This window comes from Oikopleura dioica, chromosome 1 (assembly GCF_907165135.1).
Source record: "Oikopleura dioica chromosome 1, OKI2018_I68_1.0, whole genome shotgun sequence".
NCBI lineage: Eukaryota > Metazoa > Chordata > Appendicularia > Copelata > Oikopleuridae > Oikopleura > Oikopleura dioica.
In genome coordinates, this window is record NC_137291.1 from 750810 (window position 1) to 773686 (window position 22877).

The window sequence follows — 22877 nt, forward strand, 5'->3', positions numbered from 1 at the left end:
GCTGATTTGGGCGATCTTACAATTTTTTCTCATAGAACAAAAGAGAGACGAAAATAAGTCGGTTTAAGGAAGTGAGACCCTTAATATTTTCTACTCAAATGAAGCGTTAGTACCTTCGTCTCATTTTTGAGCCGACTTTGAAAAGATGAAATAAGGGTGTCCCCATGATAATTCTTGATTTTCGAAGCAAAAATTGAGAGCCCCATATTTTTTTCTTTCTATTTTTCGGCGCGCAACAGGTTGATCCCTTCTTTTCACGTCTTTGCCCCTCGTGTCTAAAAGTGTTTAACTAAGAGTACAGTACTCGCTCGTGAACACGAAAGAGAGCGAGTCATCCCGCTCTTCTTGCAGTTCGCTCTCTTTTTCTCTTAGAGCGCGCGAGCGGGTGGGGTAATTGGCGAGTGTGGTGGAGCTGAGCTGGTGGCGGGTACTTATCATAACAGCGTAAACGAAAAACGCGTGCTCCACCACCGCCGCGTTCGCAGAATGACGCAAATTGAAATTACGCTCCGTTCACGTTACTCAAGCCGCCACCGTAACGCAACACCTTTGCACGAATTCCCTTCGCCTTACTAGGAATTCTTCTTAGGCCAAACTCCAAAGGGCGAGTGAATTGACCCCTTTACACGGATTTATTCAATAATAAATGATTTTTATGACGGAGGAGGGTGGAAAAAAATTTCAAATCATATTCTTTAAGGATGCATGGTGTCTGAAACCGACAAAAAAATTTCGACAAATTTTGCGTAGGCGGCTAATCGGCTGCTGATTGGCCGCTAAGCCTAATCCAGGCTTCTGATTGGTTAAAAATTTCCACGCAAAATTTGTCGAAATCTTTTTGTCTGCTCCAAAATTGAAAATGGGGGGGGGGGGTCCTTAAAAAATTAACATTTTCAGTTTGTTTTATAAAAATTTTTATAGAAAAAATGTTCGTATTCTCATTTCTCGAATGTATTTTCGGAGAAATCTTGAGAAAAATCCCATCTGCTTTTTCCTTCTACGAATCTCGCAAATTCCAGGATTCAGAATAAAAAGCGGAAAAGATGACTATCGAGTTTTTCAAGAATTTTCTCATTCAGGTAACTCCGAAAATAAATAAATAGAATTGATCGTTCTTTAGATTCTTCGAGTTCCATCGACCGTCTTTTTAGACAATTTCACGCTGATGTTTTGAAAAAAAAATCAAATCTGCCGAAATAAAAGAAAAACTCGAAATTTTTTTGGCGAAAATTGTTAACCTCAAAAATCAGGTTAATAAATTTCCTCTTTTCTTCGAAAACCATTGTCCTTGTCGGCCAAAAAAGAGGAGTTTAAAATAATGAGCGTCGTGTTAACGAGACAGGAGAGTTATTATCTTATCAGTTCTGGGCTATTATCGCCCTGGCCGTGAACTTTTCGACTCTGATTTTTTCGGCTAATCACTGAGACTCTCGGCAAGTGACTTGGTGGAATGAAACACCGCCAACGCCACCGCCAAGCCGCGATTTTTTTTTCACTACACCAGGAAGTCGATTTTTAAGCGTGACGGGCGGAAATGCTTATCGTGATTTTCGCGTTATTTTTGGTTCTTTTATTGCAGGAAATTTATTTTTCGCAGCAGGCTGATCCAGTTTTCGATGTCTTTCTTACTGGTCTTTTTTGCGAGGCTGATAAGAGCAAGGGTTCGGGGCCCGAAAGGTCTTTTCTTTGGGTTAGGGTTTGAGATTGAGCCAGGGTTACGGTTAAGGGGGTAGATATCAAGAATTGACTTTCCTTGCAGTCTTTTTTTCCATTTTTTTACCATAGTAACCCCCTTATTTTTTCTGCTCAAAATTCATTTCAGTTAATAACTTATTTGCTTTGTAAAATTTAGATTTCTTGAGATTTCAGGGTGCCGAAATACAAATTTGGCACTTTCGATTGTTGTCAAAATGAGACTTTAAGCAAAGTTGAAATCTTTGATGATGAATTCTGTGAAAAAAAATTTTGAAAATTTTAATTTTGGTTTCGATCGGAAAAAGATAAAGTTCTTAATTTTAAGTTTCCGGAGAAAAATAAGGGTGTCATTATGTTAAATTTTGGAGAAAAAGCTGCAATGGCGATTTCTGATATCTACCACCTTCAGGTAGTTTTTTATGGAATTTCTGGACATCAAATTTCTGGACATTTTTCGAATTTTAAGGGGTTTAATTGGGACACTTTTAAAAAGCAAAAGAATCAAATTTCTGGACATTTTTTCTCAAAAAAGATTTTCGACTCCGAAATTTATAGTCAAATTTGAGTTATGAAAGGTTATTCTATTTACGAAGAAGACTTTTTCTTGTAGAATCTTAGTATTTTAAGCAAAATTCGCTGCTTCATCGCACTTTATTATTGTTTTTAATCAATTTTTTGAAAAAAAAACGTTTATTTTTCCTCCGTGAAAAATTTTAAGCAATTGTGGTGGGATATTTTTCTCAAGGTTATGTATCAAATTTCTGGACATTTTTGTGAAAAGTGTGCGACAAAAAATGTCCAGAAATTCCATAATTAACTGTATTTAGTTAGGGTTCGGGTTCGGGATCGCACATTTTCTTTATTTTCAGCCTCGATCCTCGTGATGGTAAATGTAACAAAAGAGAATTTGCTCTGAAAGGCGTTATTAAGATTATTGATGAAGATGTTTGATTACCTATGAGAAGATAAGGAGCAAATACATTTACTTGAGCACGTATCTGATCGAAGAAAGCGATTGGATCGGATGTGTTGATGTAGGATGAGTACTTGCGTAAGAAATAATTACTTTCTTCCGGTTCATCTTAATTCTCAATTGTTTCAAATAGAAAAGAGCTGTATTTTACCCAAAGACTGATTATGAAGAAGAAAATAGCAAAGATCCCAAGCTCGGAATCCCCAATCGGCATCTCCAAAGTCAATAACATACAGCTCATCCCCTTTTTGAATCAAATTATCGCCCCAAATGTCATTATGGCAGAAGCAAATGTCATTTTGGTCCACATCTTCAAGAATTTTCAGCAATTTTTCGATCGTTTCTTCTTTTTGGATGTTCACAGTTTTCTCTAGAAATTGCCAGGAGGGGTTGAAGTCGGGGTGTTCAAGATGAGCCCGGAAATAGGGGCAATTGATGTTGGTTCCAGTGATTTTTGAGAGAGCTTCCCAGCGGGATTTATCGAGTTCTACGGGGGTTGACTGGTGGATGAGGGCCATTTGCCTGAATTTTGAAGAAAATAAGGGTGTCACTTTGTTATCTGGAGTTTACCTTGCGATTTTGTCGAGCCGTTCTTTTGTATGAACCCCTTTTGGGACTGATTCTCCCTCTAGAAAATTCTCGATTTCGACCGGCACAAAGCATTTTCCTTCAGGATAAAAATTTCTATTCGAATATTCATAAAGTCTTCGACCAAGCTGATCCTCGAGAACTGCCTTTCGAATTTTATAAGAGCGCTCGTCATATTTTCCGGCTTTGAGAATTTTTATCGCTCTATCGCCAAATTTGTAGCAAAGGGTGTCGAATCCTTCCCCGACGAGTTTTGGGGGAGAGTTTTGGGGAGGAAGACGGGAGGAGATTGAGAGAGCTACTTTGTCAAAGTCTGTTTCCTCTTTATTACAGAAAACTTCGCCAGGTCTGAAATGATTCAAACGCTTTCTTTTTAATATTTCGATTACCGCAGATGAAAAGTTGAAGCCGCCTGTTTCGCAAAATTTCGCATTTTCTCTTTCAAAAAATATTTGTCTCTTTTCTAAGCGAAAATGGTGTCGATGATGGTAAATTTACTCAATTCTTTCAAATGCAAACAGTGACTTTAAGCAATCTGAAATCATAGACGAGAAAGCAAGCTTTTTTTAGGGGCGGATCTAGAATGATGATTCAGGTCTATTTTATGACCAAATTTTTCCTTTTAAAAGTCTTTTTGCAAATAGAAAAGTCAAAGAGGCCATCTTAGATAAAAGGGCAAGCCGTGAAACAGAATTTTATCACCATTGCTTTATCTGGTACAACGTAAGTAATAATAATAATGATTATAAAGGGAAAGTTTCCGTGATTGCTTCCTTGATCGGTCGACTCAATTTTTTTTAAATTCGTTTCAAAATTTAAATCGAGAAAATGCGAGATCCAAACACAGAATCAGATGTGTATCTTTTTCTGAAAGCAATAGCAGCGAGGAGAAAAACTGTCAATGTCAAAATCGATTTTACCTCGACAGAAATCTACAAAACAGATGACCAAAAAATGCATCAAATGTTTCAATACCCAATTACTTATAACAGCTGGAGTGTTCAATTTTATATAACTCAGAACATGACACAAATCGACGGGGGGTACTGAATTGTGCCGCCCTGCGCCGCCCTGTGCCGCTCGGTCCGGGACCAATCGACTCTCATTCGACCAAACCATGACCTAGGAAAGAGTTCTGAACAAGAGCGAGAGTTGGGCCCCGCCAACCCAATGAGTTCTCTACCAGAAAATGCACGCGTAAGGGCCTTTGGCACGTCACGTGCTCAATAAATCAGTGATTTTATGCAAGATCATAATTTGATTGAGAACTACGCTACTACCTCGGGTACCTGATTTAGTGTCGCTTTTTTGGTCCTGAAATTCCGAAAAAAACGACACTAAATTGGAATCGAATGGTTGCCGATATGAAATTCGAATTTGTAATTACTCCATATTTTTTCTAGTATCTTTAGATATGTTTCTGGTTACTGGCACCAATTTTGAGCCTTATAACTCAGAATAAAGCGCCTCTTAAATTTATTTGGTAGAAACTTCGCAAAATAGTCGTTTTTGCTTATCAAAATGAATTTTGAAGTGACTCATAATACTTATAGAGAGGAGTTTATAGAACATGCTGTTTTGGGTTTTTAAAATTTAAAAAATTGCAATTCTAGCGAAATAAGGTGGCACAAACAGTGTTGTTCGAAAAAGCGACACTAAATTAGAATTTGCGGGTTCCCGGTTTTTGAAAAAAATGACACTAAATTGGGCGACACTAAATCGGGTACCTGAGGTACCACCCTTAATTATAGGTTCTACTTATTTTAACATTTTGACTACATAAATAAGTGAGAATAACTAAGTTGACATAAAAAGCTTAAATTGTGGCCTTTGAAAGACCAAATATCTTCAAACCCGGTGAGGCTGGGCGGCACAGGGCGGCGCAGGGCGGCACAATTCAGTGTCTCCCAAATCGACTATCCTGAAGGAAAGACATAGCTGAAGTTGGTCTCTGTAGGTAGAGTTGGAAACAAAGCGACAGCATGCAAAGTCTCGGAACTTCCGAGTCGGAAGGGTGAAACTGATCAGCTGCAATGAAAATTCCTTTCTATAATTTTCCAAAACAAGGCGTAGAAATCAACAAAAGATGAATAACCATAAGAATTTTTTGGCCGAATATTTTTTTTTCTGAGATTATGGTATATAATTTACCGTAAATCCTTAAAGCCCTTAAAAATTTAGCCAAGTTGACCAAATTCTAGGGCCAAATGAGGGAATGACGACTAGGTTCGTGAGGACTAGGTTCGTGTGACTAGGTTCGTGGTGGGTTCTGCCAGAGTATTGAAATGGGCCTATATTTTGGGGCAGTAAGGGAAATGGGTTGATGACTAGGTTCGTGTGACTAGGTTCGTGAAATTTTAAATAGAAAAATTTTTGGGGCAGTAAAGGAAATGGCTTGATGACTAGGTTCGTGTGACTAGGTTCGTGAAATTCTATATAGAAAAAATTGTTGGGGCAGTAAAGGAAATGGCTTGATGACTAGGTTCGTGAAATTTTATATAGAAAAATTTTGGGGCAGTAAAGGAAATGGCTTGATGACTAGGTTCGTGTGACTAGGTTCGTGAAATTCTATATAGAAAAATTTTGGGGCAGTAAAGGAAATGGCTTGATGACTAGGTTCGTGAAATTTTATATAGAAAAATTTTGGGGCAGTAAAGGAAATGGCTTGATGACTAGGTTCGTGTGACTAGGTTCGTGAAATTTAAAATAGAGAAAATGTGGGACTATATTTGCCAAATGAGTAGCCCACCCCCAACCCCCCCCCCCCCGTATGAGCCGCTAGGCTTAACACGCAGCATAACATTCTAAAAGTAAATAAAATTAAGTTCTATAATAATCTTTATTCAATAAATTCGAATCAAGTAAGAATCATTCGTCTCTCTCGTTGTTCCTTAAACAAATGAGTTTCTGTAATAATTAAAATTTGTACTCTATTAAAATCCAAATTTCACGAATTAGTCACACGAACCTAGTCATCACGAACCTAGTCTTCACGAACCTAGTCCCACGAACCTAGTCTTCACGAACCTAGTCTTACGAACCTAGTCATCACGAACCTAGTCATAAACCCGTTTCCCTTACTGCCCCAAAATTTTTTATATTTAAAATTTCACGAACCTAGTCACACGAACCTAGTCATCAACCCATTTCCCTTACTGCCCGAAAATGCTGAAAATACAAAAATACATATAAAAATCCAAATTCCACGAACCTAGTCACACGAACCTAGTCATCACGAACCTAGTCTTCACGAACCTAGTCACACGAACCTAGTCTCCACGAACCTAGTCTTCACGAACCTAGTCACACGAACCTAGTCATCAATTCGTTTCCCTTACTGCCCCAAAATTTTTCTATTAAAAATTTCACGAACCTAGTCATCAACCCGTTTCCCTTACTGCCCCAAAATTTTTTCTATATAAAATTTCACGAACCTAGTCACACGAACCTAGTCATCAACCCATTTCCCTTACTGCCCCAAAATGGAGAAGATACAAAAAATACATATAAAAATCCAAATTTCACGAACCTAGTCACACGAACCATTTTTTCCAACATGGCACCCACGAACCTAGTCACACGAACCTAGTCCTCACGAACCTAGTCATCGGTCTCAAATGAGGGAATGACGACTAGGTTCGTGAGGACTAGGTTCGTGTGACTAGGTTCGTGGTGGGTTCTGCCAGAGTATTGAAATGGGCCTATATTTTGGGGCAGTAAGGGAAATGGGTTGATGACTAGGTTCGTGTGACTAGGTTCGTGAAATTTTAAATAGAAAAATTTTTGGGGCAGTAAAGGAAATGGCTTGATGACTAGGTTCGTGTGACTAGGTTCGTGAAATTCTATATAGAAAAAATTTTGGGGCAGTAAAGGAAATGGCTTGATGACTAGGTTCGTGAAATTTTATATAGAAAAAATTTTGGGGCAGTAAAGGAAATGGCTTGATGACTAGGTTCGTGTGACTAGGTTCGTGAAATTCTATATAGAAAAAATTTTGGGGCAGTAAAGGAAATGGCTTGATGACTAGGTTCGTGAAATTTTATATAGAAAAAATTTTGGGGCAGTAAAGGAAATGGCTTGATGACTAGGTTCGTGTGACTAGGTTCGTGAAATTCTATATAGAAAAAATTTTGGGGCAGTAAAGGAAATGGCTTGATGACTAGGTTCGTGAAATTTTATATAGAAAAAATTTTGGGGCAGTAAAGGAAATGGCTTGATGACTAGGTTCGTGTGACTAGGTTCGTGAAATTTAAAATAGAGAAAATGTGGGACTATATTTGCCAAATGAGTAGCCCACCCCAACCCCCGTATGAGCCGCTAGGCTTAACACGCAGCATAACATTCTAAAAGTAAATAAAATTAAGTTCTATAATAATCTTTATTCAATAAATTCGAATCAAGTAAGAATCATTCGTCTCTCTCGTTGTTCCTTAAACAAATGAGTTTCTGTAATAATTAAAATTTGTACTCTATTAAAATCCAAATTTCACGAATTAGTCACACGAACCTAGTCATCACGAACCTAGTCTTCACGAACCTAGTCCCACGAACCTAGTCTTCACGAACCTAGTCTTACGAACCTAGTCATCACGAACCTAGTCATAAACCCGTTTCCCTTACTGCCCCAAAATTTTTTATATTTAAAATTTCACGAACCTAGTCACACGAACCTAGTCATCAACCCATTTCCCTTACTGCCCGAAAATGCTGAAAATACAAAAAATACATATAAAAATCCAAATTCCACGAACCTAGTCACACGAACCTAGTCATCACGAACCTAGTCTTCACGAACCTAGTCACACGAACCTAGTCTCCACGAACCTAGTCTTCACGAACCTAGTCACACGAACCTAGTCATCAATTCGTTTCCCTTACTGCCCCAAAATTTTTCTATTAAAAATTTCACGAACCTAGTCATCAACCCGTTTCCCTTACTGCCCCAAAATTTTTTCTATATAAAATTTCACGAACCTAGTCACACGAACCTAGTCATCAACCCATTTCCCTTACTGCCCCAAAATGGAGAAGATACAAAAAATACATATAAAAATCCAAATTTCACGAACCTAGTCACACGAACCATTTTTTCCAACATGGCACCCACGAACCTAGTCACACGAACCTAGTCCTCACGAACCTAGTCATCGGTCTCCCAAATGACGTCATTATGACGTCATCAGGCTCATTTGAAAATTTTGTCTTTGGAACGCTTTTCAGAGCCGAAAACGTTTTTGAATTATTTTTTCTTGGCGGATTCGAATTCCTCATAAAAAACTACGTAAAGACCCGGGATCAAACAATCACTACCAATCGGTTCCAGACAACGGTAATTTTTGAAACTGGTCGGTTCGAGAAATTAACCTCGGGTCCCTACGTAGTTTTTGATGCCTTACAATAGGGTCGGAAATTTCAGGGCCATGATCACGGTAGGTGCCGATATTTTTTTGGGTGAACCAATGGGAGGTACTCTTCCAGAAAATACACATGGCCCTCGCTTAACCCAACATCGACAAGCAAAATTTAACCTTTTTTTGAAAATTGCTTTTTTCACAAAAATTATCTATTTAAATTATTTTTTAAGATTTTTTATGCGTGTTAAATCAAATAAATAAAGTCAAAAATAATAATTAACCTATTTTCGACAGGGATGATTTTCGAAAAATTTTTTCAAGCCAAAAAATCACTTTTTAACTGTTAGTGCCATCTTCTCCGCCGTAAAAATTCGAGTCGACTCATATAGGTTCGGGTCGGTAATTCTAGAGTTTTAGGTACTTCCGGTCGATTTAAAAAAAAAACGTAATTCCGCTGCCGTTTTTGATACAGTTATGCTGTAAAGGCATGTAATATATCAAAATGATCCTCATGAAACAAGGAATGTAGGGGTACCAAAAAAACGTACTTAAGTTAAGAAAAGTACCAAAAAAATTTTTTTTTCATTTTAAAGTTTTTCATTTTGATTAATTCTAACAGCGTTCCTGCTTGAATTTATTATTTTGTTCGATAAATTTATTAAAAAAATCTTTTCTCCCACTTCCGGCCATTTTTTAAAAACCGGAAGTTCCTTTTATATAGTTTGCATAACATTATGCATATCAAAATGAAGGAAAATTTATTTTAAACTCGTTTTTCAAATTCAAAATCGAATAAATCTTCATATCAACTAATTAAATTTTATAAAATCTTTTGACAATGAATCTTAGAATTAAGCCACTTTACGAGTATATTTAACTTGTAGGTTTAATTTGATCATAGATTCGAAATGTTTAATCGGTAAAACCTTTAAACGTCAAAGAATAAGTCATTTCAGATCTCTTAAAATCAAAATAAATTTTCGTCGTACAAAATAAATAAAATTTTATTGGGACCCTCAATTTTTTACATCCTCTCATAAAAAAGGTTGAATTAGAGTTATTCGAATTTTAGAAGGCTCCTTTTGTACTTCAAATGGACAAGATTTTTGTAAATTAGCGCAGCATTTTCTTATTTAAGCATTGAGGTACCTAAATAATAAAATTGGAAATTTGCATATTTTTTTCATTAAAAACTTTGGTTTGCTCTTTTTTTATTATAATTTTAATGAATTGAAAATAAAAATATAGAAATTTGCCTTTAATTCGGCTGATAAAATATTTAAGGAGCCGTCCTCCTTAAGTCTGTGGACAAAAAACTCTTAAAAAGGGAACGGTCGTTGCTTATGGCCTTAACTTTATGCTGAAAAATTAAAAAATTAAGGGAATACCCCAACTAAAAACCCAAAAAAACCTGCACTAAGCAACCTTACTTTTAAGGGCCTGTATAACCTTAAGTTTGATATCGAGAGATAATTAGAAGGGGAAAGGTTGCAGGCAAGGGCTTGATCTAAAAGTAGCAATTGAAAGTAAGGGTTTGCCTCAGATAGTTTTTGAGAAAAATGTTCACTGAACCAAATTTTCACGATTCTTGATGGGGGGGGCGTCCTTAACCGTTAAAACGTAAAAGTTTCAGCTCTTTGAAACCATCTGACGTCATTTTTGACGTCATTCTCTAGAAAATAACGAATACGATTTTGTCGAATCGACTCAAAATTGATCAGGCTTTCTAATTGGCTGTAAATCTGACCAATACAGTATTTGTACCAACAAATTTTTTAAAATCATCATGATTAAATCATGATACAAAATTGAAAAAATTAAAAAAAAAAATTTTTTTTGGTACTTTACTATAGTAAGGTACTTTTTTTTGGTACCCCTACATTCCTCGTTTCATGAGGATCATTTTGATATATAGCATGCCTATTGATGTGAGTGACATGATGTCCTCAATCGGTCTCCCGTCGAGCTTAGATAGATAAGGCCGTTTCCGCCGAGAATCAACTGTTCTCACTTCCTATCAGCTGTTTTCCCTCAACCTTTCTGTGCACGATCCGCAAGGATCACTCACTCATGCAATAGTTTCTCTACAAAACACACACTCAAGCAAAGCCCAGTGTTTTACCCACTGTGTAATAAATACGCTACAGTCACATCGAGTCCAGTACATTGAGCACGGCAAAACTCATGTCACTGGTGACTGTACGGGTAAAGAGCCCCGCCACGCCCCGAAGAACCGACTGAAAAAATAGCCTGGAAAGAGAGATCATTTCGACTTCGATGGACAACGTCAACGACGCGCAGTAACGACGACTCCGGACCCTCGTTGTAACTTCACTCGTCAATGATGACCTGAATGAACATGGGAAGGCGCTCACCCTGTTCCTAGACCCAACCAAAACGAATTGCATCTGCTTGTTTATCAACCAACAAAAAAAAATAACCTGGAAAGTCGACAAAACAAAACCTGGAAAAGAGAGAACCCTTCAAGTTGGAAAAATCAAATACGCGCAGCAACTGGAATACAGAAGCCTCGGAGCAGCTTCACGCGTCAAAGATGATCAGGGATGGCGGCAGATCCCCGACGAACACGACATGGCACGAGTCCTGTTCTTCATCTGGAACGATCCGAATGTGCGCTCCTCTTCTCATCAACAGTTCTAAGTGAAAATTCTTAACTTTCACTGAGGATTCGTTTTATGATGGGCTCATAGATAAATAATTGTAGGAAAAGAAGTTCTCGATAGATAGGTCTAAATAATTTTCGTCCTCAAAGCCATAATCAAAGCCTGACATTTAATTGCTACGGCCATGGGGTTGCGTCATGGGGTGGCTTTAAATATCGTCTTTTTGTTGTGATCTAGTACGCTAAGACCGTTGATATAATCGGCACCGAAGTTTCACCTATTTTGGCTTAATGAATTTTGAGTTTTAGAGGTCATAAAAATGGACAAAGGATATGAGAGCCATGTAATTAGGGAATTATTAGACCTGATTTTGAAAGAATTGCTTTATTCATTTGAATAGTAAATGAAGGCTAACCTATTCATAATGTTAATTTTTCCATGCTTTATCTGTAAGCGAACCAATCCTATGATGAACTTATGATTGATGTTAATGATTCTGATTTTTCTATCCTTCTGTCATGAAAAGGGGGAGGAAGAATTCTTGAGACAAAGAATCTGACTTTCACGAAATAAGTCATTTTGTCCTCTGACCTACCCCAAATATTCTCTCCACATTTCAGTGTTAACTTTTATTACATATCCGATATCCTTAATTACCGCTTATGCCAGTCAATACCAGATCCAGAAAAATCTTGTGTATAACCTCTTAAACCTATTTTACCTGTGCACAACCTAAGAAAGCTGGGGGTGGGTGATGTGAGTGACATGATGTCCTCAATCGGTCTCCCGTCGAGCTTAGATAGATAAGGCCGTTTCCGCCGAGAATCAACTGTTCTCACTTCCTATCAGCTGTTTTCCCTCAACCTTTCTGTGCACGATCCGCAAGGATCACTCACTCATGCAATAGTTTCTCTACAAAACACACACTCAAGCAAAGCCCAGTGTTTTACCCACTGTGTAATAAATACGCTACAGTCACATCGAGTCCAGTACATTGAGCACGGCAAAACTCATGTCACTATATTGCATTACTGTATCAAAAACGGCAGCGGAATTACGTTTTTTTTTGAAATCGACCGGAAGTACCTAAAACTCTAGAATTACCGACCCGAACCTATATGAGTCGACTCGAATTTTTACGGCGGAGAAGATGGCACTAACAGTTAAAAAGTGATTTTTTGGCCTGAAAAAATTTTTCGAAAATCATCAGGGTAAAATTAACCAATTTTCAAAAAAAAAAATTTTTTTCTTTAAAAAATGATAAATTTATATTAAAAAATGCATTTTATCCATAACTATTCAATATAAAAAATAACACGCCCTTTCACGGGCAAAAATATCAGTAATATTTATTCTAATTAAAATAAAATTTGCCCCGCGAGTTCATGGGAATATAAATCAAAGAATTGAAAAAAAAGGGCCGTCAAGCCCCTTAAATTCAAAAATCAAGGAACGGGGCTGAGGCGGCCCGCATTAATTATAAGTTTTAATAGTTAAAACATGATTTTTGCGAATTATAACAAATTTTTCCAAAAACAGGTTAAATTTTTACCGCCGATTATGGGTTAAAAATATATTTTTGAAAAAATTTCTGATTTTTACGCATAAAAAAGGGGAATTAACAGTGAAAATACATAAATTTTGTGTAAAAAGGCCATTTTCAAAAACAGGTTAAATTTTGCTTGTCGATGTTGGGTTAAGCGAGGGCCATGTGTATTTTCTGGAAGAGTACCTTTCATTGGTTCACCCAAAAAAATATCGGCGCCTACCGTGATCATGGCCCTAAAATTTCCGACCCTACCTTACAACCTCCCATAAGCAGAAAAATGTATAACCTGCAAAAACCGCCTCAAAAAGCGTTCCAAAGTTTTGTTATTCAGGACCCTTTTTGAACGTTAAATCATCATTAATGACGTCATAATAACGTCATTTAGCGCTGGAAATATGAGGTTTGCTTTATTTTGATACGGGCTACCAGAATACACCATGTATACCATAATCTCAAAAAAAAATTTTCGGACAAAAAATTCTCATGGTAATTAATCAAAAATTCTGCATCGCTTTATGCTTATTTTCCAACTCTTGAAGGTGCTGAGCAAAAATATGAGAATAATTTTTCTTACAAAATGGTCCTGAAATCTCCTAAAAGAAGAAAATTTGAGATTCTTCCGCAGTGTTCTGACCCTGCAGAGGAACTATTGGCAATAGTCTATTGCAAAAGTCTTCCATGCACGAGGAAAACGAATTCGGCGAAAAAATTTGTGTTCACGAAAACACTGTCTTCGGCCAAAAGACGACACGCATTTGGATAACAAAAGGCACGAACTAAAATAGGGAAGTAATAAGCTAGGAAGTGACAGCGTAGGAGCGAACAAGAAAGTATCATACACGAAAGGATCAAATAAGAAAGTATCATACATGAAAGTATCAAATTAAATAGGATCATGCATTAAAGGATCGAATTTTTTGGAACCAATAAGATTGCCGTATAAGGCCTACCGGCCTATAAGAAACCCATCCTCAATCATTTTCAAATGTATGCCCGATCCAATCTTGCACGATACTGGCTTGGATCTTCCATTATAATTTGATCCTTTCGTGTATGATACTTTCTTGTTCGCTCCTACGCTGTCACTTCCTAGCTTATTACTTCCTTATTTTGGTTCGGCCCTAACAAAAGACGCGTCAGCGGATCCAAAGGGACCTGGTATCAAATCATTTCCAAAGCTACCAATCACGTGGACAATCATACAAAGACCTTCCGAAAATTGACTTCTTTAAAAACGATTCAAATTGTTCGGTCAGATAATACGTATGAATCTCCTGAAACATCAAAATAAAGTTGACAAAGTTTAATCTCGTGAATAAGCAAAATTGGTCGATGAAAGGAGGAAGAAATGAGACTGTCGATTTTAAGATTGTTTCAAGCGGTAGCGAAAGAGTGCTCCGAGGTAGATGGTGATTTCGATCGAGGAGGAGGACGAGTCGGTTACAGACTAGCGTCATGCGTAGTTTTCTCCAGCGCTTGGTTCATTTCCGAAGAAGCAGTTTTGATTTGTGCTCTCTCGTCTGCAGCTAAAAAAGAATTTAAAAAGGGATAGCGGCGGGAATCGACAATTTTTGGCCGACAATTTTGGCATAAATTTTGAGATTTTTATCTGAAATCTGATAGCTCTTCCGGCGGAATGCGGAAATCTGATTGGCCAAAATTTTTTTTTAAATTTAACTCAAAATTGTCGGCTGAAAATTGTCGATTCGAGCCGCTATCCCTTTAAAAAAGGATCTTTGTTGGCGCTTACCCTTTCAAGAGTCTTGAATCAAGACGCAAATGCAGTGAACTATACTTGTTTTGAATAATTTTTGTTTGTTCAATTATTGCTTTGTTTTTGCTTTCAAGAAAGCCCTTTCGTTTTAATAATCGTTTTTCATTTTTTTCCAGAAATTTTTCAAATTATGGAAAGCCTTTTTATGAGTCTGTTTTACTCAAAAGGGCAAGCTATGAAAACAATTTTATTACCATTGTCGTCGTTCTTTTCTTTACGATTTTAAAGGGAAAACTTACGTGATCAGGCGTCTTTTATTCAATTATTTTCTGAAATCTTCAAAAATGACAGAACAAGATGCCGATAATGAATCCTTCAAAACTTGTGACGAAAAAACATATATGTCAGAGAGTGAAATAACTTATACCCACGAGACTTATGCATCAGAAGAAAATCGTCCAATGAGCCACATTATGAGATTACAGAGTACTATCGCATCTCTACAAGAGAGAGTACAGCAGCTAGAGTTGCAGAAAAGAAGTGATTTAACTCAAGACGATGTTCAAACTTTGTCTACGAAGAATATGCTTCAAAAAATCGATACTTATGAGCAGGGGTGACGCAATTTATGTTTTTAATAGTTATGAATCATAACTAATGATCCTTAAGTCTAAAGTTGAACCATTTTTCATAAGTCATCCTTAATATTGATTCAAGAGAATCGAGTACGAGCACAGATGTCTTCCTCTTCCTAAAGGCACTTGCAGCTGGTAAGAAGGTTGTCAATGTGAAAATCGACTTTTCATCTCCAGAAATTTATCGTTCAAATTTACCATCAACATATCAAATTTTTCGATATCCCATTACCTACAACGATTGGAATGTTCAGTTCTTCATAACTGAAAATGTGGCCGAAATCGAGTTTCCAGAAGGAAAAACTTGGTATCATTGGATTCTGCGGGGTGTTGAGCGAAAGTATGAGAATACCTTTGCATATAAAATGATTCTAAAATCTCCTGAAAATCGATCTTTTGAGATTGTAGCGCGATCTTCAGACCCTCTCTTAGGAGGGCCTGTAGAACAATTGGAACAAGAAACTATTACTTATGAAGAAATTGAGTTTGGCGAAAAAATATATGTTCACGAAAATAATGCGATTGGGCGTAAAAATCGAATGGTTTACAAACAATCATATCTTCAAGCACTCGGATCACCTGACATTAATTGTTTTCCAAGATTACCAATCACCTGGACAATCATTCAACTGCCTTCTTAATTCAAAATCACCAAAGAAAATAGCGAATACCATGCGAATAAATTATTATAAAAAATTGCATGCTTATTTATCATTGCCTTCTAAACTATGCTTTGAAATTTAATCTCATGATTGAGCAGAATTAGTTGATGAGAGAAGGAAGAAATGAGACTGTCGATTTTAAGATTGTTTCAAGCGGTAACGAAAGAGTGCTCCGAGGTAGATGGTGATTTTGATCGAGGAGGAGGACGAGTTGGTTTCAGACTGTAAGCGTCATGCGTAGTTTTTTCCAGCGCCTGGTTCATTTCCGAAAGAAGCAGTTTTGATTTGTGCTCCCTCGTCTGCAGCTAAAAATAATTTCAGAAAAAGGATCTTTGTTGGTACGAACCTCTTCAAGACGCGAATGAAGTGAACTATACTTGTTTTGAATCATTTTAGAATGTTCCATTATTGCTTCGTTTTTGCCTTTTAGAAAGCCGGTTTCGTATTCATAATCAATTTTCATCTTTTTCTTAAAAAATTAATACATAGAAAGGGCTAAAAATCAGGTTATTTTACCTTTTCTTGCTTCAATTTTGAAATTTCTTGCCTCAGCAAATCCAATTCTTTGTTTTTCTCGATGTTCTTTGAAATTCCATTTTCTTCTTTTAAATTTATCTGGCAAGTTGCATCCCTAAAAATGACGAAAACGATGATAAAGAAGTCGATTTACTTTTCTGATCGTTGTTTTTTCTCTTTTCTGGCTTTATCTGCGGCGAGCGACATTTTCGGTATTTCCATATAAATGGCTGAAAGAAAAGTTTTTGCAAATAAACGCAGCACAAAGCAAACAAGAGAAGATAATTTACTCCTGAGCCAATTCACGAGCTTAGTCAGATGCTCTCTCTCTCTTTTGTTAACGCGGCCAGATAGAGGAAGTATTACTAGTCGAGCCATTGTTTTATTTTCTTTCAAAAATGATTTACTTTCACTTAATAAAATTATAATTATTTGATTTAAACCCTAAAATAAGGGGTTAAAGCAAAATATGGAAATGATTTGAGTGATCAGGGTCTTGATTGGCCGATAGGCGAAATACAAAAATCTTATTGGTTATCGAAAAATAAACGTCCATTTTATGGTTTCGTCAAAGATAAGTAACTTTTAGGAGGTTTCTTATACCTAAATCCTCCTTGATATCAAGCTCCAAATCTTTGAACACATTTTCTGATCCTCTATCAATGACTTTATCTGATTCTCAAAACAAGGAGCTCCTTAATTATCATCTGTTTAAAGAAAGAACCATATTCTGTAGCGATAAAATCAACTTCCTCAGCGATTTTGTCCCGCAACCGTTCTTTCGATCGGATTCTCTTGCCATTTAGGAGGATGATTCGATCTCCCTTGTTGATTCCATCTGATGATTCTTCGAAGCGAAGATTGCTATCCAGCTGATTTCTGAAGGCCTCGAAAGGGAAATCGTCCGTGAGCTGAATTCTGATATTTCGAGGGGCTCCAAAAGGTGACCAAGCTTTCCAGACATGATGGACAGGAAGATCTTAATAAATATGAAAAAATAAGGAATAAATACTGTTCTTACCGTCAAGTTTGTTGAAGTCAATTTGATTGAGGAAGTCGCAAGAAAACGTAACAAATATAACATGATATCGAAACATCTTGACAAGGCTGACAATTGATTTATTGCGTAGACCGATCGCAGAAACACCATTTATTTCGATGATGAAATCTCCTTCTTCAAGCCCAGCAGACTCGGCAGGCGAGTTCTGGTCAACTGAAAAAGATGATGATGAAAAAACTTATCATCATCATTACCTGAGCTAACCATGGTCAAGTACCCCCTCTTGGTCTTCTGCGATCTGATATGAAAGCCAAACTCGATCTCGTCATTTCTGAGCAGTCTGGACGCCTTCAAGTAGAGCCCCTCCATTTCGGCCCTCTCTTCTTCTTTGTAAAAAGTGTCAAACTCGAGCTACTCGACAAAGCATGAGTATTTTATCTTCTCTCACTTCCACGCGTCTTTGTGTCTTTTATCGTTTCGGTTTTACTCTAAGTGGCAAGCTCTAAATGTAAACAAACCATGGCAGAAGATGACAGACATGTTTGCCATGTTAACGCGCGAAATATGGGATCTTCAAGAGCATCCAAGATCGCGGATCACAGAAATTTAATATCATTAAACAAATTATTTATCCTTCTCGTGTATTTAATTTTTTCAAATTACCCCCATCCTCCCCGAGTTAAGGTTTTCTTGCTTTTCGAACCAAAATTCGCTTTATCATCGATCATCCCTCATTCATGCCCTGGGGTATCTCGCTTCGCCCCAATGGCCAAGATCAAGTCATCTCTAAACTGGTGAGTCACTTAGGCGTCTCACTCGCTTTTGTTCAATTTTGCGAGTTTACCTAATCAATAAAAAATCGGCTGACTACTCATCCAGTTTTTAAAACCGTCTGAAAAGAGAAAGAGAAAAAATGGGAAAAGATAAAAATCCCCAAAAAGAAAAAGCTTTTGTGCACAAAATCGATGACGCAGTGGAAACGACTGGAAAGGCTGTTGGAGGCGTTGGAGGAGGTCTTACTGGGGCTGGGGCCGGTGCAATCATAGGTAGAGATATTTCGACTAAACAAGGGTTTTCATGATTTTCTTAAAGGAACGGTCATTTGCCCCGGAATCGGAACAGCCATTGGAGCCGCTGCAGGAGCCGTCGGTGGCGGCGCTGGCGGAGCTGCTCTTGGAAAATTGACTGGAAAAGTCGTCACGGGAGTGCGAAAAGTCGGAAGTGGAGCGCTTCGAGGAGTCACTGGACAGAAAAAGACAACCAAACAAGAGGTACGATTCACAATAGTTTTTTATTCATTTGCTCGGTTGAGGCGAGAGAAAGCCAGTAAATCTGTTTTAAAATTTTGATTTCTGATTCGCGTTTTTCGAGATAATCATTGATGAACTTCTCGTTCTTCAGTGCTATAAATTTGATTGGGGCAGCTTTTCGCCGTAAAAGCTCACTCCGCTCATTTTCGATCGTCTTTATTTCGGCAGTTTTATGATGAACATGATCATGAAATGCATTCTCTTTTCGGGTCATCGAGAAAAAAATGAATTTAACGTATTGTTAAAGCCCGGAGACCAGCGTCAACTCATCGAAGCTTCTGCCCCTGATCTTGAAGAACCACCATCTCGACCACCCCAACCAGCCGTTGTTTACCCCGCCCACGCTCAGCAACCACATCAATCGACTCCTTACCCAACAGCTGCTGATCCAAATGCACCACCGCCATACGCTGTACATGACGATTTCTCCTCCCCTCCACCATATCCCGCCAACTCCGCAACATCTGGCCTTTACCCAAGCTTGCAATAATCATAACATGTGATAAAATAAAGAAAGAATGAAGAATAAATATACGCGTTTATTTTGAAACATCTTTTTGGCTCTTGAAAGTATTTTGAACAAGTTCGAGAAAGACCTTTTCCGCGTCTTCTGCGCTTCTGATTCCAACCGTCTAAAAACTAGAAAAACAGAAAACAAAGCATAAGAAATACCTTTTTAACAAAAACTTTTCCATCAGAATCGCCCAAAAATATCGAATCAGAATGAGGCGCAAAATTAATTGATTTCGATGGCGAATTTAAGGTCGTTGAAGAAATCGGGTCCAAAATCGACTTTGAATAGTCCCAAATTTCTAGCGTTCGATCATTTACCGACAATAGTTTCGTCTAAAAATAAGAAAAATTGAAATAGAAAAGGCATGAACCTGAGCATAAGGAGACCAGCAAATGTCAAAAACAGGTCTTTGCCCGGCGGTGAGGAGGATGGCAAGGGGGTTTTCGTGTTTTTGATCCCAAATTCGAATGCTCCAGTCTTCAGACGCACTTGCGAAGAGTCGATCTACAGTTGGATGCCACTCGATACTAAAATAGAAATAAAATATCTGGAGAAAAAGTTGAATCACCTGTAAATAGGCCCACCGTGACCCTTGTATGTATCCAATGTCTGTTCATTGTACGCGCAGCTGCATCGATGAATCAACCCTTCTTCCGTTCCAACAAGATAACTTTAATGAATGAAGATAAATATTTCAAAACTCTTCTTACGTTTGGTCGTTTTTTGGCGAAAACGCAAGCGCCGTGTTTGGAGAAAAGTGCGATATCTTCGTATTCGAGCTTTTTTTCTCCCTCGTTTTTCGCGTTTTTGGCTGAGAGCGCTTGACCTTCATCAAATCGAGGAATTCAAGACCTTTTCTGATGGTCCATTGGACGACTCTGCCGTCTCCAGCGGCTGAGACAAGGACTTCTTGCTTTTCGTCTCCGCCTCTCTCTCTCTACAATGAAGAGATTGAGGGAGAGATCCTTAATAAACCATACCTTGATCCATTGAAGCCCCCAAACAGGGCCCATATGTTTTCCCTGAGAATCAACTGTGTTCAACATCGAATCCTTTGCTTTGATATTTATCACTAGAAACACATTTTTTTCTGCTTGAAAGAGAAGATTCTTGACCTGAGATTTCTCCACTGTACAGTCCAACAGCGAGATAATTCTGCAATTCAGCAAATGAAACTTTGCAAACTGGCGAGTTGAAGGAAAATAATCGGGTTGGATGCTCGAGATTGGCGATCGTCCAGCAGGCGACGAGACCACGTGATCGAGATTGATCTTCTTCATCGAGAAAACCGTACGCGACTGCGATCAGATCCGGGTCTGTTGGATGCCAGGTCACGTGGTTGACGACCAACCCGCTTGTTTCCGCACAACTAAGGGATGATAATGGTTCGATAAGACGATAACCCACCTGTATTCCCAGAGAGTATGAAATCCAACTTCATTCGGCAAGCTCCAGTTTTCTCCCATGATATCCAAAGCGCTTGAATTTCTGAAAGTTCCGACTTGCGCGTTGTGAATATTTTGCGAAAGGACTCTTTCCACCAACTTCAGTGAATTCGAAAATTGAGAGGACGAGAGAATATTTTTGAAGTTTTTCTCTTGCTCGATCTTCGCCGCTTTGTTTCTGGTACTGATGACCGCTGATTTTGAACTGGCCATGGAAGCGGAAGCGGTCGACATCATCATTGATCCGACTTTGCCGCTTGATTTTGTCAGGTCTTCCTCGTTGATTCGATCAGGCGAGGAGAGTAGCGGCGTTGGGTTTTCTGAGGATGACTCGTTGATGTTTTCAAGGAGATAGTCGGACACTTGGGAGCCGGCCTCGGCGAAGGTGATTTTGTCGGTTTGGATTTTTTGTTTGATTTCCGTCGATGCCCTTAAATTGACGGTTTTCTAATTTATTCAGCGAGCAGGATTTTTACCTGACTCCAGGAAGCGGCTTCATCATCGGATTAAAAGTCTGCATCCCTCTCTCCATAAATTTATCCTCATTTCCTTCTTTGCTCTTCAATAATTTTTCATACGCATGATTGACTTCTCCAATCAGCTCAATATTTTCAACCTCATCATTTGCGACATCTCCTTCATGGCGGAAATAGAAGATAGTTTCGGTTTCCACGAGCTTTACGGAAGTCATTATTTCTAGCTCGGAAGGAGTAAGTTCGATGGGTTTTGGGGGAGATTTTGGTCGCCAAACTTCATCAAATGCGTAGGCTTACCGGACTAAATTTCGGCACATTTTTCTGGCTTAATTTGGGGGTCATATCACATATATTTAGAAAGCCCATGTCCTGAGCTTTCATTTGGGCACAGAATCAAGGGGTCTGAGTCATGCCCCCAAGGCAATCTATGGGACCGGAAGTCCCAATATAGGCACTAGAAGTCTTCAATCAATTTTTTCGGTCCGTTTAGGAGCTCCTGAGCCTTTAAGAACGGCTGGAATAGGAAGCTCAGACTCTGAGCTTTCTGTAGAGCCCATAAAATCTAGCTGCCCTTTGGTCTAGCGGCCTCTAGTGGTCAAAGAAGGTGAGAATATGGGTATTTTTCGACAGGAACCCGAAAGGAAATTGAAAAAAAACCTTCCGGTTCTACCGCGGTTCAATTACTAAAGACTGATATATTGTCTATAATTGTTTTATAAATATAACAAGAAAGTTAAGAAGTCGGAAATTCGACTCGAAACTTGAAGATTCTCGACTTAAGCAATCATGAAGTCAACTTCTAGGGCCACAAGAGGGCGCTAGACCCGATGGCAGCTAGATTTTATGGGCTTTACAGAAAGCTTAGAGTCTGAGCTTTCTATCCGAACCGCTCCTCAAGGCTCTTGAGCTCCTAAATACATCGATAAATCGATTGAAGAGTTCAAGTGCCTATTTTGGAACTTCCGGTCACATAATTTGCCTTGGGGGCATGACCTAGACCTCTTGATATTGTGCCCAAATGAAAGCTCAGCTTCTGGGCTTTCTAAAACTGTATCATAAGACCCCCCAACTAAGCTAGAAAAATCGGCTAAAAATCAGTCCGGTAAGCCTACAAATGCGACGGATCGGGACTGAAAAATAGGTTCAACAGGGAAAAGAATGAGTCATCAACCTGATTTTGCTGAAAGGGAGAAGCAACATCCTCGTCCTCGGGCGCTTCCGACCTGAGCAAATCCGTATCAATTCCTGATTTAGTCGATCTCTCCAAAAACGACCGCCCAAGCGTCACAGATGTTCCTCTTGTTGTTGCCCCCAAATTTCCGCCAAAAGTGCCAGTCATCGAAGTCATCATCGACTGAAAGTTCGGGACAGTTTTTCCATCCTCCAATCGCAGCCGAGGATGTGTGCTGGAAGCGTCGATGAGAAAGAGGGGCTTTGGGGTAATTTCTTTTCCATTTTCGTAAATTGGTTTGATGCGAGGGTTGATTTTCTGCTCAGTCGGGGGTTTCGGCACTCGAGAGCCTTGAGCTGATCCGAGAAGGGTGCTCCGAGACTGGCTGCGGGTTAGGCTCTGGGATGATTTGTCGATTGGAGCTTGAAAATTTAGATGTAAAAATAGAAAATTGCAAGAAATGAAATCCTTAAAACAAAACTTACACAAAAATTTTGAGTTTCTCCGACTCTTCTTAACTTCCACCATTTTCACCAAAGTTCGTTACAGTTCTCTTTTCATCCTTCAGCTTTTAGAATTGAGCGATCAGTAAATGATAGTTCCTTTTTTTTGTTGAATTGCTCGATTCGTCACCTTCGTGTTTCCATAGAT

General features: G+C 38.5%; 4 protein-coding genes across 5 annotated transcripts; 1 reads left to right on the plus strand and 3 right to left on the minus strand.

The window, feature by feature from the left end:
• Window positions 1-2560: 2560 nt before the first annotated feature.
• Window positions 2561-3775, minus strand: LOC145703871 (uncharacterized). Its single transcript, XM_081781273.1, has 5 exons — window positions 3646-3775; window positions 3239-3604; window positions 2820-3190; window positions 2651-2776; window positions 2561-2607 (listed from the first exon to the last, which is right to left on the minus strand). The coding sequence occupies exons 1-5, from the start codon at window positions 3687-3689 to the stop codon at window positions 2561-2563; spliced, it is 954 nt and encodes a 317-aa protein (XP_081637399.1). The 5' UTR covers window positions 3690-3775.
• Window positions 3776-15860: 12085 nt separating this feature from the next.
• LOC145699940 (uncharacterized) lies at window positions 15861-18060 on the minus strand. 2 transcript variants are annotated; one of them, XM_081777217.1, is made up of 7 exons: window positions 17565-18051; window positions 17332-17523; window positions 16914-17289; window positions 16465-16540; window positions 16311-16425; window positions 16141-16263; window positions 15861-16099 (listed from the first exon to the last, which is right to left on the minus strand). In XM_081777217.1, exons 4-7 carry the CDS (start codon window positions 16530-16532, stop codon window positions 15944-15946), a joined length of 462 nt encoding a protein of 153 aa, XP_081633343.1. In that variant the 5' UTR covers window positions 16533-16540; window positions 16914-17289; window positions 17332-17523; window positions 17565-18051; the 3' UTR covers window positions 15861-15943. The 2 variants fall into 2 exon arrangements, with proteins under 2 accessions (XP_081633343.1, XP_081633334.1); XM_081777208.1 differs by lacking the exons at window positions 15861-16099; window positions 16141-16263; window positions 16311-16425; window positions 16465-16540 and having other exon boundaries at window positions 16548-17289; window positions 17565-18060.
• On the plus strand, window positions 18024-19158 carry LOC145699955 (uncharacterized). Its single transcript, XM_081777227.1, has 3 exons — window positions 18024-18356; window positions 18403-18581; window positions 18868-19158. The coding sequence occupies exons 1-3, from the start codon at window positions 18224-18226 to the stop codon at window positions 19108-19110; spliced, it is 555 nt and encodes a 184-aa protein (XP_081633353.1). The 5' UTR covers window positions 18024-18223; the 3' UTR covers window positions 19111-19158.
• On the minus strand, window positions 19145-22838 carry LOC145699929 (dynein axonemal intermediate chain 4-like). The gene is made up of 12 exons (XM_081777196.1): window positions 22712-22838; window positions 22227-22648; window positions 22167-22185; window positions 21056-21335; window positions 20542-21009; window positions 20250-20503; window positions 20115-20206; window positions 19845-20071; window positions 19703-19804; window positions 19505-19661; window positions 19293-19466; window positions 19145-19252 (listed from the first exon to the last, which is right to left on the minus strand). The coding sequence occupies exons 1-12, from the start codon at window positions 22752-22754 to the stop codon at window positions 19160-19162; spliced, it is 2331 nt and encodes a 776-aa protein (XP_081633322.1). The 5' UTR covers window positions 22755-22838; the 3' UTR covers window positions 19145-19159.
• Between the last annotated feature and the right edge of the window lie 39 nt (window positions 22839-22877).

Excerpts from the sequence above, each read along its gene's own strand:
- LOC145703871 (XM_081781273.1), bottom strand. The coding sequence starts at position 3,689 with ATGCGAAATTTTGCGAAACAGGCGGCTTCAACTTTTCATCTGCG. Across the intron at positions 2,777-2,819 it reads TCTTCATAATCAGTCTTTGG|ATGAACCGGAAGAAAGTAAT; the intron begins GTAAAATACAGC and ends TTGAGAATTAAG. Across the intron at positions 2,608-2,650 it reads TGCTCCTTATCTTCTCATAG|AGCAAATTCTCTTTTGTTAC; the intron begins GTAATCAAACAT and ends AACGCCTTTCAG.
- LOC145699940 (XM_081777208.1), bottom strand. The coding sequence starts at position 17,679 with ATGGAGGGGCTCTACTTGAAGGCGTCCAGACTGCTCAGAAATGACGAG. Across the intron at positions 17,524-17,564 it reads CTTGACCATGGTTAGCTCAG|TTGACCAGAACTCGCCTGCC; the intron begins GTAATGATGATG and ends CATCTTTTTCAG. Across the intron at positions 17,290-17,331 it reads TGACTTCAACAAACTTGACG|ATCTTCCTGTCCATCATGTC; the intron begins GTAAGAACAGTA and ends ATATTTATTAAG.
- LOC145699955 (XM_081777227.1), top strand. The coding sequence starts at position 18,224 with ATGGGAAAAGATAAAAATCCCCAAAAAGAAAAAGCTTTTGTGCACAAA. Across the intron at positions 18,357-18,402 it reads TGGGGCCGGTGCAATCATAG|GAACGGTCATTTGCCCCGGA; the intron begins GTAGAGATATTT and ends ATTTTCTTAAAG. Across the intron at positions 18,582-18,867 it reads AAAAGACAACCAAACAAGAG|CCCGGAGACCAGCGTCAACT; the intron begins GTACGATTCACA and ends GTATTGTTAAAG.
- LOC145699929 (XM_081777196.1), bottom strand. The coding sequence starts at position 22,754 with ATGGTGGAAGTTAAGAAGAGTCGGAGAAACTCAAAATTTTTGT. Across the intron at positions 22,649-22,711 it reads GAGAAACTCAAAATTTTTGT|CTCCAATCGACAAATCATCC; the intron begins GTAAGTTTTGTT and ends TAAATTTTCAAG. Across the intron at positions 19,805-19,844 it reads TCGCCAAAAAACGACCAAAC|TTATCTTGTTGGAACGGAAG; the intron begins GTAAGAAGAGTT and ends CATTCATTAAAG.